Source organism: Cucurbita maxima, unplaced genomic scaffold, assembly GCF_002738345.1.
Source record: "Cucurbita maxima cultivar Rimu unplaced genomic scaffold, Cmax_1.0 Cma_Scf00007, whole genome shotgun sequence".
NCBI lineage: Eukaryota > Viridiplantae > Streptophyta > Magnoliopsida > Cucurbitales > Cucurbitaceae > Cucurbita > Cucurbita maxima.
Genome location: NW_019272023.1, coordinates 894811 through 910964, shown reverse-complemented (window position 1 = coordinate 910964; position 16154 = coordinate 894811). Strand labels below are relative to the sequence as shown.

At 33.8% G+C, this 16154-nt stretch overlaps 4 protein-coding genes across 5 annotated transcripts; 2 read left to right on the top strand and 2 right to left on the bottom strand.

Moving 5' to 3' along the window:
- Positions 1–183: 183 nt before the first annotated feature.
- On the bottom strand, positions 184–2322 carry LOC111482511. The gene is made up of 6 exons (XM_023128329.1): positions 2123–2322; positions 2021–2026; positions 1817–1928; positions 1092–1160; positions 746–873; positions 184–661 (listed from the first exon to the last, which is right to left on the bottom strand). Exons 1-5 carry the CDS (start codon positions 2284–2286, stop codon positions 793–795), a joined length of 432 nt encoding a protein of 143 aa, XP_022984097.1. The 5' UTR covers positions 2287–2322; the 3' UTR covers positions 184–661; positions 746–792.
- A 2135-nt stretch (positions 2323–4457) lies between these two features.
- LOC111482223 lies at positions 4458–5264 on the bottom strand. The gene has a single exon (XM_023127911.1). The coding sequence runs from the start codon at positions 5082–5084 to the stop codon at positions 4551–4553; it is 534 nt and encodes a 177-aa protein (XP_022983679.1). The 5' UTR covers positions 5085–5264; the 3' UTR covers positions 4458–4550.
- Positions 5265–7574: 2310 nt separating this feature from the next.
- Positions 7575–8396, top strand: LOC111482107 (60S ribosomal protein L12-1-like). The gene has a single exon (XM_023127768.1). The coding sequence runs from the start codon at positions 7693–7695 to the stop codon at positions 8191–8193; it is 501 nt and encodes a 166-aa protein (XP_022983536.1). The 5' UTR covers positions 7575–7692; the 3' UTR covers positions 8194–8396.
- A 4810-nt stretch (positions 8397–13206) lies between these two features.
- LOC111482504 (V-type proton ATPase subunit G-like) lies at positions 13207–15596 on the top strand. Of its 2 annotated transcripts, none has more exons than XM_023128317.1 (4): positions 13207–13392; positions 14668–14775; positions 15027–15127; positions 15255–15596. In XM_023128317.1, exons 2-4 carry the CDS (start codon positions 14691–14693, stop codon positions 15396–15398), a joined length of 330 nt encoding a protein of 109 aa, XP_022984085.1. In that variant the 5' UTR covers positions 13207–13392; positions 14668–14690; the 3' UTR covers positions 15399–15596. The 2 variants fall into 2 exon arrangements, with proteins under 2 accessions (XP_022984085.1, XP_022984083.1); XM_023128315.1 differs by having other exon boundaries at positions 13211–13392; positions 14685–14775.
- The last annotated feature ends 558 nt before the right edge of the window (positions 15597–16154 follow it).

Sequence of the window (16154 nt, the reverse complement as noted above, 5' to 3'; positions counted from 1 at the left end):
AGAAACTTTTTTTCAGAATCAGATTAAAATTTATTGCAAGTACAAAAGATTAAATTGAAGGTTTAGTGAGAATACAGTGATTAAAGTTAGATCTAAAAAGTCTAATTTTGCTATGAAAAGCAAAAAAAAAAAATTCGAAATGAATAGTTTCACTTTTAACTATTATATAATATAAAACTCTCATACATTTAATAGTGTGACGTCACACCAAATCATTGGTTTCTAAGTTTGTCTTCAGCTGAAATATAATATCGACTCAAAATCCTACCTAAAAACCCCAGATTTAAAATCATTTCCACATTCTAAATTGCTCTGAACAGGATTTCAAATTAATTATTGAATCATTTGAATTCTAAAAGGAGTACTGAGAAGAAAAGAGTACTCTAAATTGTTCTACAAACTAACCTTATACTTACACTTGATTCATGAAAAGAAGCTTCCATGTTTTTCACCTCTTTTGTCACTGCTTAGCCTATGAGGAGCGACAATGCAGCTCAATGTTTCTCTTTCCTCTATCCACTTTGTCATCCCAGCTGAAACTTCAGTCTTAACAATCCATCCAATCCTCCGAAGTGAAATATGGGAATAAGCAGCTGGGTTGAGATGAAAAAGTAAAGAGAAAGTCAATGGTCTCGTGGAGATTGCATAATAATCTCCTCTCCTGCAAAATCCAAACAAACATTTGGTTTAAGTACTAATTCCCATCAAAAGCCACCACCAGCAACCTTTGTTATAGACGTCTTACAATTCAAATTCAATGCTAGTACTATATTCAGTGTCTGTTGATTAGCTCTATTGAGAGCCACATCTCGACGTCTCGGCCTTTAGCTTTTGCTGTAAGGCATCCACTTTTGTGCGAAGAGCTAAGTTTTCCTGAAAACCTTGACATTTTAAGGGGGACAAAACCAAGTAGATCATATGGGACAAAATTTCAGTTCTGAAGACAAAGCGATAGAATTTCTTGCATGTATGTGATGATATACGGATCTTCTCGAGTCATTTTCTAATTTTTTGAAGGGAAGATTGAGGAGAGAAATTACTTAGTTATATACTCGAAATTCAACAACAATATAATTATAACAAGGAATTACCGTTTGCATCTTTGTTAGCTTCTGATCGAAGCTAGCAGCATCCCCCACCTTCTTAAAAGATTCCTTAAGCTGCCAAGTATGAGTGTACTGAATCAGTGGTCAAATACAAAGACGTACAAGAAACTTACTGCTCATGGAGGTTCTTAAAAAAAACCATTCAGAAGTTCAATTAGTTGATTGAGATTTGTTCAATCTTATGTATGTTTTTTCAGCATGCCTCTCACTTGTAGAATTCGAGAAAAGTATAAGATCCAACAAGGGACTATCAGTACTAATTGAAAAGGAAATCACATTCCAATGTTTGAATATTCCATGCTCTAATAGCAAGTTAATTTGTATTAAACCCAAAAGCTTATGCTAATATGTAACGTAAACCAGTTTCTTACAACAGCATCGTACGACAGATAAATGATCGACAATATGGCAAGAACAGAGAGTTAATTGTTCGATTCAAAAAAAAAATCGCATACTCCGCGTTTAACAGGTTTTTTTGCCGGTTGACAATGCAAGAAGTTCTGAATTTTTTGATTGGCAAGCCGTGAATCGAAGGAGCAGCAACGAGATAAAAAAAAAAATTCAAGCATGCGCCCGTCAAAAAACCTGTTACAAAGAATTGCACAAATGGTAACAAAATCATTCCGCTGGATCAAGGCAAATATATAGTTTCAATGCAATGAGGAAAAATTTCCTTCGAATTCATGGCAACGTAAACCTGGGATACTGACCTTATTTAGATCACTTTTACATTTATTAGCTCTATCGTGTTCGTGGTCGTACATACGACGCCATTCCGCAGATTCATCCATTGCCTCCCGGTTCGCAAGGTGGAATTGCCTCCTAAACGATAATAAACGAGCAATTTAAAACAGATAACCTTACTGCATTTTACATTTCGAAGTTCCGACCGCATGGATAAGAGAAACCGGTACCATTTCCTGAAGTTTCAAACAAATTTTCGTGACGAGAACCAACATAATGAGAAAAAAAAAAAAAAAAAAAAGAGGAACGAATGAAAGATTTCCAATCCAAACCTGAGAAGTTCGGCATGGCCGGAAGACATGGAGAAGTCGATGGTCCAAAGCCTCATGTACACTGCCGATCCCAAGAACATCGCCACCGCCAAACCTATGAAGATTCGCTTCCGATCTGCGCCCATGTGCCCTCTCTGTCTGTCAATAGCCGGTGAAATCGACATCGACAATCTCGAGGTGAAAGGTCGGGGGATACTTTTCATTGAAGACTGGCGCGGTTAGCCCGTTATAATTGATTGGGCCCAATATCTTTCGACAACCACACAAATTTCCAATCTCGGCCCATCTAGGCCCAATTTTTAAATGTTTTTTCTTATAATATTATTTTAGGTTTTTTGTTTTTTAAATTTATTGCTCGTTTTTTTTTCTTTTAAATTTTTTAAAAATAATATTAATTTTAAGTCAATTTTCAATAAAATATATATAAGCTAACTTTTTTTTTTTTTTAGTTTTTAAATTTCAAATGATTTAAATATCCATAGAAAATTAATTAAAAAAAATTTAAACATCCAACCCTTGAGATGAATAAACACATATAAGTTAGTTACAGTCGAGTTATACTCATATTGACGTTTATTTCAAATTTAATTTTTAAATAGATGAATTAAATATAAATCTCGATTCGTTTTCTAAATCAAGATGAAAATTTGAGCTTATAATATTAATTTTTGAATGAAACGATTTTAGCAACAACATTAAATATGGGTATTACGAGTAGGTATGCCTCCCACGTTTATTCACCTGTTCATTAAAATTATTATAATGTATCGGTATCCAAAAATCGCATTCAAAGTTTCATAAAGTTTGTACATCCCCAATGGTCGACAACCACTTAAAAATATAAAAATGAATCAATGTAATCTAAATTGTATTATTTAAAAAACGTTCGAGCAATATAAATTATATCATTATATTCACATGTCACAATATCGATAACGTGAAATGTCATATTACCCTTACAAAATAGGACCACGTATTGAAATATCTGCTCCTATGTTGTGTTTGGCAGTGGTTGAATACCTTTCATGTTTGCAAATCTCCACGTGGATTCTTATTCCGGACAGGAATATCTTATTCCACTAGAAGAGTAATACTCTCACAGCCACCAATCATGGACCATTTGGCCCCATCTTTTTTTCATTTTAGCCAAATTATAAATGATGCGATGAAATTTTAAAATTATATATATATATTAGTATGTTTATGTGATTAATAATTTGATTTTATGTGTAAGGTTGGTTATATTATAATGTAATTTAAAATTAATAAGTAAATTAAAATACATTATAATAATTGACACAAAATGATTTGAATTTTGATCATTGAATTATCGTTAATTTCTAAGTATTATTTTTTTAAGTTCATAAGTAATAAATTGGCAGGAGTGATGAAGAAAGTCGAATTAATTTAAAATATTATATTGAATTAAAGACTCTTTAATGCTTTTCTTATTAATAATTTATCGTTTATATTTATATAATACATATGAAAATGACTGTTTAGACTTTTTTGTCCCTTTTATTTTTACTTAAAGGTGGAAGTTGATTCTCCATCCAACTTAATTCCAAATTTATTATTTATTCGTGTGGTTAAATTTTAAATAATTTGTTTAATTGAATATAATAAATAATTTCATTTTATATTCTAGGTGATTTCCTTTTATATAATTATGAAATGTCGTAATTTTTAAAATAATAGTAATAACACGTAAATGGCAATTTTATCCTTAAATTAAAAAATAATACGATAATTTTGACATTATCATTTAGAGGTTGTTGAACAAACCAAGCAGCGCCGTTGGATTAATATAATTCCGCAGTGGTTTTTCTTTTTTCCTTTCCTTTTTTGGTCAATAACTCTTTCAATAATATTTAATTATCACTCAATTATTTATTTATTACAAACAGTTTTCATCCATTCATTTGTAAATTAAATTAAAAATTTTAATTTTATTTAATATTTTTAAAACATTTTTGGAATTAAAAAGAAAATCTAAGGCTCGTTTTTTATTTTATTTTGTCTCTTTTTTGATAATGACAATTGAAAGCAAAATATTAAAATCTAAAATAAATAAGTTTAAAAATATTGGCCCATGTCCCTGTCTAGGAGGATAAGCTACACAAGAAAATCAACCCAAGAACTTCCCATAAATACCCATTCATTTTGCTCACCAATCCCAATTCGCCACGTGTCGAATTTAGTAGTTTTATTTTTGTTTTTTATTCAAAAAAACAATTATAATTTGCATATTTGCTAAATATCGGAATTTAAGTATTTAAACTCGGAGAAATTTATTTAATTGACAAAAAAGAAGAAATAAAAGAGAGAAAATTAATGGAAAATTACAATGGATTATTCTAAGTATAATTTCCGGTACCGATTGCACGGTGGTTTTTTTTTTTTTTTGCTATTTAAAAACTAATTTTAATTAATCTTCGAACCCAGTTTTTTCCCAAATTGCATTTCTCACCATTCTCAAATCTCTGCCCTTCAGCGTTCTTCCGATCCCCTCGTGAACCGAAAGCGAATCGCCTCGCCGTCGCGCTAAATACTCGTGCGGTGGCGCCCGCCGAATGTCGTTGTTGTCGTCATCGCTATAATCGAAATCCTCTTCCTCTGTTTCTCTCCGGCCTTGCTTGCTCTGGTCGCTCTGCAGAATCTTCGACCAGTCCGGAATGTTGACCGGTAAGGACGAAGACGCCTTCACCGCCTTCTCCCCCGACGCCGCAGCGCCGCTCCTCCTTGGAAGTTTGTTCGGGATCGGAAAAATCTTCCTCGATTCCAGCGGCGGAGTATGAGCGGATGTCCAGATATCCGCCTCGTCGAACTCGAAGAAGTTATCGGCGGAAGAAGAGTCAGCATGGTTGACTGTGGCGGTGGCAGCAGTCTCCGACGCAGGATAGATGTAGTTAGGTTTCGAGTTGAAACCGAATCCAAAGCCTAATCCTCTCCTTGACGCCATTGATAATGGATCGATGCTTTCGAGTTTTGGATTTTGTTCTTCTTCTTCTTCTTCTTCTTTGCTGTGATTGAATTCAACTGTTCTGAAGTAATCAAAGTATACAATTATTTTGATTTTTGGCCCACCAGTTTTATAATGGTTTTAATGGATAAGTTCACGTTCCCCCCGCCTTCTTTGCCCGGCGAACGAAACGTTTATTTATTTATTTATTTATTTTTAAAAAAGTGGAGAGACAATTCTAGAGCACGAATGCCCACATGGTTTTACCGTGCACTCGCGGTCGGATTTTCACCCCATTTTTCAAAATTTAAAAAATGTACGTGATAAGTCAAATTCAACCAATATAGTGGGGAACACATGATATCGATCATATAGTCGGTAAAAACTCATACAGAGCAAAATCAAATGAAATTATCGAATTGAGCATTTTACTAAGTCAAGCCTACCCACACTCACGATAAAAGTCTAAACATTGTTCATTTTGGCACGTTATGTATCGCGTTAACCTCACAGTATAAAAATGCGTTTGTCAGATAGCAGTTTCAATACTTTTATAATAAATTTTTCGTTCTCCTCCTCAATTGATGTGAGATATCACAATTCACCCTCTTATTCATTTCACACATTTTATAAGAAATGTTTCATTTTACTTTTCAATCGATGTGAAATTTCTCATTCATTTTTTGAGAGACGTGTTCTCTGCTCGCTCAACGGGTAAATTTCTTCAAAGATCATTGATTAACTAGAGCAAAATATATATATATATATATATATATATATATATATATATATATATATATATATATATATTTTAAAGAATATATATTTTAAAAAGTCAATTATTTTAGATCAATAAAGGAAAGTACATCATATCCACGTGAGCTCGAGTCCAATGGCCAGAGATGATGGTAGTAAAATCCCGCATTTACAGCAGACGACAAGTACGATCCGACACGACACCACACAATATCCGGTCTAATTTTCAGTTGCCCACGGAACGACACGTCGGACAAATTAAACTTATATTATATAAATATATATATATATATATTCCTTTCTTTCTTAATTTCATTGCCCCCACCTCCTGCATCCCACGATTGGTGTAATAGAAGATAACGACGAATTTTAAAACAAAATTAATAATACGTCGACACGTGTTCCAATCATTTTCTTTTGAATTAAATAGAAGAAAAACATACAATATTATCCCGTACACACTCTCTCTCCTTGCACCCTCACGTCGGGGGGTCCCACACCGGTTTTAATAGATCAATTTTTTAAATTCCAACTTAATAAAATAATTATTTAAATAATGTATTTCGTTAATTATTTCCACTATGATTAATTTAGTATGAGTTTTTTTTTTTAATAATTAGAAATTATTACTCATTGATTAGCTATAATTAATTAAAAATACAAAAACATTATGGGGAGTGTCAATTTAGTAATTGTCTCCCCCTAATTTGTCTACTTTTCTTAATAATACACATTTTTAGACTTTGGATATACAAGGCAATTTAAAGCCTAAGTGTTTGTTTCTTGCACTCGAGTATAACCTTAATATTCTTTTAAAAACTAACTTTTAATATTTTTACTTCAATCCTTTTAAGCTTTATCTTATTCTAAGTTTGAATTTCCAGTACATATAATAATTTAATGACTAAAAATCATTATTTTTTCGTTCATCAAATTTAAAATAAAAAAAAATAGTCTTTTTAAAAGTTGTCAATAATTTTGGAATTATTATTCAATTTATAATAATAAAAGTTACCATTAAAAATAATCATAATGTTAGAGGTTTAATCTTTTATTAAAAAATAAATTAATATTATTGATTAAGTCATTTTCAAATTTGCTATTTCTTTGAAGTATAATATAGTTTACGTCAACTCTCCACGAGTAGGTAAGATAGAGATTTTGATAATTAATGATGTTGGCTTTCTCGTTTCTTGTCATTTTATTTATTTTTCACGACACGCCAATTATATTTGTAGACAAATATCTATGAATGCTATATTGTCAGATATTATTTTTCATAAAAAAAAAATGCAAAACCAATTTATAATAAACAATAAGTTAAATTAATTGACTAATTTTATTTTTATATATATTACAAATGCTTCTAAAAAAAAATATTCCACTTATTTAGAGGTAGACTTTTTTGTACAATAATGTAGCATAATTTAAATGAAATTAATTAGTATTTTTTTAATATAAAATTATTTATTTCTTCAATGAGAATTTCCAAAAGTTAGATTTTGGAAATATATTTAGACCAAAATATCGAATTAGAAACATCAACGAGGTGTAGAAAAAAGTATTTTAAATATTTGGGCCATTTTCCAAATCTGAAAGTTTTTTGGGCCATTTTCGAGAATAACAATTTTCAATGGGCCGACACATCGAGGGATGCGTCCAAGAGTAACGGATTAGGGTTTTCAATATACAATGGGCCGACACATCGTCGTTGTCGCAGCTATATCCAAAACCCTAGCATAAATCGACTGAACGCCACGCCATTTTCTCTTCGCCGTTTTGTTAGTTCACCAGTGGCTGGAATTCCTTCTGTGGAATCTCTCAGACCCACCAGCCTTCACGCTGCCGAATCATGCCGCCGAAGTTCGACCCAAGTCAGGTGGTTGATGTGTTTGTTCGTGTGACCGGAGGTGAGGTCGGAGCTGCTAGTTCTCTCGCTCCGAAGATCGGTCCTCTTGGTCTTTCCCCTAAGAAGATCGGAGAAGACATTGCTAAAGAGACTGCTAAGGAATGGAAAGGTCTCAGGGTTACTGTAAAGCTCACCGTCCAAAATCGTCAGGCGAAGGTCTCCGTTGTGCCTTCTGCGGCGGCTTTGGTAATTAAGGCCTTGAAGGAGCCGGAACGTGACAGGAAGAAGACTAAGAACATCAAGCACAATGGAAACATTTCTCTTGATGATGTGATTGAGATTGCTAGGGTTATGCGGCCCAGATCGATGGCTAAGGACCTCTCAGGTAGCGTCAAGGAGATCCTTGGTACTTGCGTGTCTGTTGGTTGTACTGTTGATGGCAAGGACCCTAAGGATCTTCAACAGGAAATTTCTGACGGCGACGTTGAAATCCCCCAAGATTGAGAGTAAAACTTTCTTTAGCCACCCTTTTAGAATGAGGGGTATTGAATTTACTACTACATCTTTGTTTTTTCAGTTTTGCTATTTAACGTAAGTTTTAGGGCGGTTCTTCTCTCTTGTTTATCTGTGATTTTTGTCGGTTTTTTTAAAAGCTTGCATTGGATTATTGCAATGAATATCAAAGCCCCATTTCTGTTCTATCACTAGTGCAAGGACCGTATTGTGATTATCCGGTTAGATTACTTTTTTTTTTCAATCAAACTCTTGCCTACAATTGCTCGTTCTTATCTTTACGGGGTATTTTCATGATTTGTTATGATCGTTTAAGGGGCGCTTCCATGATTTGTTAGGATCTTCTGTTTCATCTTTGATCAATTGTATTTTCTCTGTTATTAGTTTCCATGATTTGCTGCAGATTAGATTTCTTGCTTATCCCTGCCTAGAGCATATGTAATATTTTAAAGCTAACTTGAATTCGGCAATACTATCATGGGTTGATGCAAAGATTGGCCATTCTACGACACTTTTTGTTTTGTTCTTTCATATAGGAATGGTGATTTGTGTAGAGGATTGGATGGCCCATTATGTCCATGATGTATCCTAGGACAATCAAATCTTGTTCTTTTCTAAATTGCCCAATAGGCATAAATTCTCTAAAATTGTTCAGTTTCATGCCATAGATTCATTAGCAATAAATAGGCTTCTATACAATTAGTTCGAGGCTTTTGCATGTTAGTTGCCTGTAGCCCTTGTGATGTTAGGCCCATTATATTATCAATTATCAGAAGCTTAGCCGAATGGGATAGCCTTTGCCATTATATAAAGGTTTAGCTCATGGGTTAATGAAATTTGAATACAGAGATGGTTATCTAAAATTAACGATAGTACACAAAGATAGTCCTAACACGACAGATCGTGGCATAGAATCTTGGTTTACTTAGTGCTTGTGCTAAGGAGAAAGAGTTTAGATTCGAGGTGGATCCCTTTTTTCTTTGCCTTTACGAGTTGAGTAAACAAAGTATAAAGTTTGATTGTGAGTTTCTTTTAGGTTCTCACACTAAGATGAGAAAGTGTGCGTTCATGTCTTAGAATCTTGGTTTTGATGTAGTTGCAAACCAATTATTTTCGTCAGAGATGGGGTTGATGTTTCGTGTACCCTCTTCTTTAGGATTCATCTTTGAAGTGACGTGATAGGTAAACAAACCTTGTGGGAAGGAATTTTGGCTTTCATTAGGATTACATTCTTTTCGCCCGAATTGCAAGGCTTGCTAACATTGAGGATCTGTTATGCCATAAGTAGAGATAACAAACCGTAAATCAGAGACTTGAATTACCCAAACATGAAGATGATATGTAGTCTGTGGGTGGTCCGTGTACCCTCCCCGTGTTTGATGCTAGAATCCTGTATTTTTATGTGGCTTTTGATGCTAGTAAGCGAGCTCTGGAACAGATCCTGAAGTTTGGAAGTCTGGGTGGAAGCTACTCTTTATCAATAGGATTAGCCTTTTTCTTTCATTTCTTTTAAAATTGTGTTTGGGGCGAAGACAGATGATTTGAGTTTTGAGTGCCATGAAAGGGAAGAGTAAGGGTTGTGATGTTTTGATAGTGTTGATTTACACCAACTTAGAAGCTACTCCACCACCCCCAACCACACACACACACAAGGCACAAACACCAAATAGCCTCTTCTAGACCCAACTAGGAATGTACCTGTTAATTTTTCATATAGTTTTAGTTTTGTAGCAATGGGGTCGAGATAAAAAAACACATGGGATCAGGTTGTTCGCGAGAAATCATTTTTTGTTTCAAATATTTTGAATACATGCATACTCACATACATACATCAATATTTTTTTTTTTTTTTAATTTTAATCTAATAATCGAACTTGTTTTTGAATCTCTAGGGTTAAATGAGTAATTTTAATTAAAAGAAATTCTAAAAATAATATATTTTTTTTCATTTGAAAAAATTAAATTAAAATGTTCACTATAATTTAAACTTAAACTTGTAATCACAACGTAAGGGTGTGGAAGCCTCTCCTTTAATGGCGACGGGCTTTTAGACTTACTTTTAGATTGGGATAAGCCAAATTTAATTGAAATGTAAAAAGGAAAAGGGACACTATAAGAGTGATAAATAAATATATAGATGGATGATATTGTATTTGATTTGAATGAGTAAAGTGAAAGGAAAGAAGTGGTTCTCAAAAGGCATGAATGTCACAGAAAATCCAAAGAGCGAGCGTAGGTTCGTGGATATGAGGTGGAGAGTTTGGTGGCTCATGACGTGACTCTTTAAAAATTTCTCCGCGTTTCCATTCCATGTTTTTTAATCTCTCTTTTTCGTCTTCCTCCGCCTCCTTCTTCCCCATTTCCCCCCTCTCTTCACTCTATAAATATTCTCTTCCATTCCATTTTCTCCTCACTCCCCTTCTTCCACGCTCTCTCTCTCTCTCTCTCTCTCGCATAAACCACCGTTTCGGCGCTTCCATGGCCAAGGCACCCACCAATTTGAGCTCCTGGATCGAGGTCGCTCCTCCGCCTCTTATTTCTCCTTCCAAAACCTCCAATTCTCCTCGCTTGGAGACTATTGCTGAAGACGATTCCGAAGATTGCGATTAAGATTAAGATCGCGATTAGGTATTTGTTGTATTATATTGTGCTCTACTCTTACCCTGCCCTCCGGATTTGAGATCTCTGATTTCTCCGTCCTTTCTTCTGGTTTCGATCTGGTATATTCTTCATTCTGAGATTTTGGTTGCCAGACACGAGTTTTAGTCGATGGAATGGAGAGTCCAAATTGTTTAGGGCTGTAAATTTTGATTTTGATTTTTGTTTTTTAGTCGAATTTTAATGAATTTCGACTTAGTTATGGTGTTGGATTCGAAATGAGTACTTTCAATTTATATGTATATTTATAATTAAAACCATGGTAACTAAATGGATCTTCAATGAAAAATTCAAAGCTATTACATATAACATTTAAAGACTCTTTATTAAATGCGGAAGTAAACTAATCTCAAAATTGACCGGTTTTTAAAAACAGACCATTCTAATTTTTTATTGGCATCATCAAACTTTGGCTTCTTCTTGCTCTTGCTCTCCCTCACGAGTTTCTTCTCGCTCCCTCTGCAATTGGTTTGTACAACGTCGGTAAAAGCGTTGCAAGTTGCCGCAACCCATCGTTCCTTGCGGAAGGAAGAAGAAATAACTTTGGTCGTCCTTGACGGAAAAAGAAGACAAGAGGGAAGAAAATAAATAAATAGTTAATGAAAAAGGTTTGAATACCTTAATTTTTGAAAAATCATCTCATCTCAATTATTATATTCACACAATTTTTTTAGATCGATCAATCAAATTATAAAAAAAAAAAAAAAAAAAAAAAAAAAAAAAAAAAAAAAAAAAAAAAAAAACTTTTACATGTCTATTGTGAATGTTTGATTAATCCACCACACTTAAATGGTGTGAAAATTATCTTATTTATAATCAAATGAATTACAAGGATATGTAAATAGTAATAAATGAAAATAACAATAAATAGAAAGATACCTATGATAATAAGATAAATATTAGATATTTGCTTTATAATAAAATATCAAATATTATATAATATATATGGTAAACTATAATTTATTACTAAATATCCTTAACCTCTATCCTAAATAATCCAATCTAAAAAATATTTCATAAACTCGCCTCTATTCTAACTAACTAGTACTCCATACGGTACAAAAACACATTTTAAAATGTTGATGATGATAACTAATCGACTAAAACGAACAAGTAGATGATGATAACTAACCAATTAAAACGAACAATATCTACTAGCAGTGACTTCGAACTATTACAAATGGTATGAATGATTGTATTAGAGGCAGACACAGAGCAGTGTGCCAACAAAGACACTAGTCCCTCAAGTCCCTCAGGTTAATATGATTTCTATAAAATAGGATCACTTTCACCTTTAAATTTCTTTATTTTAGCATCTATTTTCTATTAGTATATTAAAATATTACGTCTTTGAAAATAAAAGAATGGTAGTTTTTAAACTTTTTTTAACAACGTTCATTTGTAAGCTAACTTTTTTTTTTGGTCGATAACCTAATTTAAAATCCATTAATAAAATTACGTGTCAAAAGAAGGAATCTCTCACGCTTTGAAACGTACCGACTACCGGCTACCGGCACTGGGTGCAATGACTCAGTGGCAGAGTATGGCCTTACGTGTAGCATTAGTAATGGAGGGAAAGCCAATAATTGGTGCGTTTTACCGGTGACGTGTCTTCTCATTATCCATTGGGCGGTGTGGTCCACTCCACTCAACCGGGTCTTTTTCTTTATTTTTTTGTTTATTTTTTTTAAAGTTAAAAGCTGTTTTTATTGCCTTACCTAATTTGATTTTGAGTTTTCTTTCTATGCGTGCACGTGTTACGCATGATTTTATTTATTTTTAAATCTGTCTTCGAGATTCATCTAAATTAGGTAACCTTTTCGAGTATAATTTCTTATATACACTACTTTTCATGCGGGCGAGTTGTTGTTTATGGTCCGAATTGAGCATGGTCTTTCTAAATTGGCTCACCCTTGGAATATCATGATCCTTTACTCGACAATTGTAGCTTTGTGTTGCCTAGGATATAAAGGACATGATAACTTGACATCATCTTTTGACTTACCATCGACCGTCTGTACACGGTTCCAATCTCAACAATTCACAACTAAACACAATCTTTACTGAATTTAATCCAACACCTTACTATATGAAGTGACAACAACCATGCACGGTTTGTGTTCGCGTTTCCGAAGTCTACAATATTTGGATGTTAATTTAAAATAATTAAAGTTATGTTCAAAATAATTTATAAATCAATCTTTAATTATTTGAAATTAATACGGTTGGTATGGAAACTACCTCGTTTAACCAATAGATTCCCTTTTTCACCCGCAGGGTTAAAACTTTAACGGTAAAAAAGAAAAAAAGGAAAATGACGAGCGAGCACCTAAACAGTAATTCCCGGTCTAGCGAAGAAGAATCGTGTTCCTCGCGACCGCGTAGTTTTGCTCTGAAAAGTTATATTAAAATCCATCGCACCACAAATCTCGCTTCTTCCTTCTTTTTCTTCTACACTTTCCGTCTAAAGAGCGCCCCGATTTCATCTGAGTTTTCCGATTTCTTCGCTCCGGGAAAATCTCCAATTTACAGGTACCGATCATAATTGCTTCCTATCTCTCTCTCTCTCTCTAATTCTAATCAGGATCCGCTATTTTGGAATCTGAATCTACGATTGCTCGATCTTGTTCAATGCTTTGTTATTCCGTTGTGTGTGATTAATTCTTCTACTTCTTTGAGTGTCGATTGCTTTATTCTGCTTTTGTCCCGCTGATTCCGGTGTACGGCTGATAGACAGTGGTTACTCACGAGATAGATCTGTGTTGCTGGATCCTTTTGTTATGTGCTTCCGGTCCTCTTTGGATTGATAGCAGAAGTTTTTTAGGGTGATCTCTTTGTTTTCTTAGATTTGGACACTGACGAATCGAGAAACATAGGCATATACGCTTAATCCGCTCCCGCCGGGTGAAGGAGACTGTATCTGGCAAGCGTTGGAGTGTTGGAATTCGGAATTTGAAATTTGACCTTGATTTGATGTGCTGTACTTAAAGGTTTTCAGTCTTACTTTTGACGCACACTATTGATTTATGATTTTCTATCTAAGAAACTGAAACTTTTGTCAATTATTCTGAGTAGAACAATCTTTTCGTGAACTAGGTTTGGGTTTAATATATGAGAAACATTTGAGATATAGATTGTTTCCTGTTCCGTGCATCAAATTTCTAAGTTGACTTGGTTTGAAACTGAAGATGAGGAACATTCAATCGTTTTCTTGTACTTTACCTGTTAATGCTATAACTACGGAGGACTAAGAGTTCAGACTAAAATTAGATTGTTAGGGAGATGAACTGTAACTTAAACTTTATAGACTAGATTAGACTACATTAAGACGAAACAAGATTGAAATAGTTGCTGACTGAGCATAGAAGCCACGACAATTCTTTAACGATGTTTGGAAAGACTCTTGAGCCAGAACACCTAAAGTGCAACTTTTGAAGTACAACTTTGCGTTTTAAGATTTATGGCTTGTTTGATTTCTAAGAGGAGTAGGGCTCCATCAGCCGAAGGTACATGCCTCATGGCTTTTGTGGAGGTTGAAAGAGTAACTTCGACGTACTCTTAGAAGTATTAAATCCTTTTATTTGTTGTGTATTAATGCACGATTGTGTGATAATTTGGTCCATTACTACTGTTACTACCATGATTTGAGTTTAGAAATTGGTTCGATTCATTTAGTCACAATGATCTCATCAAAGAAAAATTAACCATGATGATATCTGCGACTGTATTTGGCATCACAGTTTCTGATCAGGATGTCTCTTTGCTGAGTTTCATGGCCTCTTTTACTTGTTTACCTTTTCCATAAAGTCATTTTCTTTTTATAGGAGAATATGGCAACTAGGGGTCAAGGTGGTATCCAACAATTGCTTGCTGCAGAGCAAGAAGCTCAGCACATTGTCAATGCTGCCAGAAATGGTAAACTTTGTTTATCATTCATATGCATGTAAAATTTGTTATTTGGTCCATATAGGTTGATTTCCTCGAATTGCATTTAGTTCCATACTTTAGTTCATAATTTGCTTGACATGAGTTTGTGAAGTGTGAAGAAGGATCATTATCATCTCCTCTTTTCCCGCTATTGATCTACATTTTTCTCATTGCTTTATGAACCTGTTGAAGTTAGACATAATTTATAACTCAACAACTTGATTTTCCTTTTCTTTTAGCAAAATTGGCTAGACTGAAACAAGCCAAAGAAGAGGCTGAAAGGGAAATTGCTGCATATCGTGCCCAAGTCGAGTCTGAATTCCAAAGAAAACTCACTGAGGTTAGTATAGAATTATTATTACAAACACACATTGTCTCTTGTTGTGGAAAAACAATCCTGATATGTTAAAATTTCCGAGAACTCTGCCCTTGCTTCCCCATCTCACCTTCATCTTTTGATCATACAGAGTAGCGGAGATTCAGGAGCTAATGTTAAGCGGCTCGAAGTTGAGACAGATGTAAAGATTCAAAACCTGAAAGAAGAGTCTGCTAGAATTTCACACGATGTTGTGAACATGCTCCTGAAGCATGTGACAACCGTGAAAAATTGAACTTCTTGATCTTAAAAGGTTGCAGTAAGAACCTCTAAATTATGTTATTCTTTTTGTGGTGCCTGGAAACGGCTTAAATTGCATGTGTATTATGGAGATGAAATCCTTTCCTTTGTATGGAATCAGCATTTTGCAGACTGCACTCTGTTGTTGAATAAAACATAATTTCATTCAATGTTACAGTGCTATGTTTTATCAGAATAGATGTTCATGAAATGCTCATGCTGTTTTGATTGAATTGCTTGCTAATTATTTTATGCATCCAGGAAAAAAAAAGTCAGGTGTGTACCATTTTTTGTTTCTATATCTATATCTATATATATATATATCTAGATATATATAATTGAAGGGCAAGTAAAATGGGTTTAGTTCGGTGGATGAAGACAAAAATTCAAATGATAATAAAGGTGTGTACCATTTTTTTGTTTCTTTATTTTCAGCCTACAGAATTCAGTTAGTGGAAAAAGGCATAATTTCCTTTTTCTCTTCACCGTTCTTTTTTCTTCCCACTTGCTTCCTTTTAATCTAAATTTCATTATTTTATTATATATGATACTACATTTTTAAATTTACCCATCATTTTTTAAAATATTTTGTGAAAGTATGGGGGTCCAATTAGAGATATAAATAATCCAAATGAAATCAAGCCTTTAAAAGAATATTAGAGATTTTTTTTAAGAAATGTTCTAAAGATCAGGGACACAGTGAGGTATCTATAATCATTTTGTGTTTAATATTATATTGAAAATGATATAA

Coding starts and splice junctions, on each gene's coding strand:
- LOC111482107 (XM_023127768.1), top strand. CDS start 7,693: ATGCCGCCGAAGTTCGACCCAAGTCAGGTGGTTGATGTGTTTGTTCGT.
- LOC111482223 (XM_023127911.1), bottom strand. CDS start 5,084: ATGGCGTCAAGGAGAGGATTAGGCTTTGGATTCGGTTTCAACTCGAAA.
- LOC111482504 (XM_023128317.1), top strand. CDS start 14,691: ATGGCAACTAGGGGTCAAGGTGGTATCCAACAATTGCTTGCTGCAGAG. Junction 14,776..15,026: donor TGTCAATGCTGCCAGAAATG/GTAAACTTTGTT, acceptor CTTTTCTTTTAG/CAAAATTGGCTAGACTGAAA. Junction 15,128..15,254: donor TCCAAAGAAAACTCACTGAG/GTTAGTATAGAA, acceptor TTGATCATACAG/AGTAGCGGAGATTCAGGAGC.
- LOC111482511 (XM_023128329.1), bottom strand. CDS start 2,286: ATGTCGATTTCACCGGCTATTGACAGACAGAGAGGGCACATGGGCGCA. Junction 1,161..1,816: donor GTAAAAGTGATCTAAATAAG/GTCAGTATCCCA, acceptor CATACTTGGCAG/CTTAAGGAATCTTTTAAGAA. Junction 874..1,091: donor AGCTAACAAAGATGCAAACG/GTAATTCCTTGT, acceptor CAAGGTTTTCAG/GAAAACTTAGCTCTTCGCAC.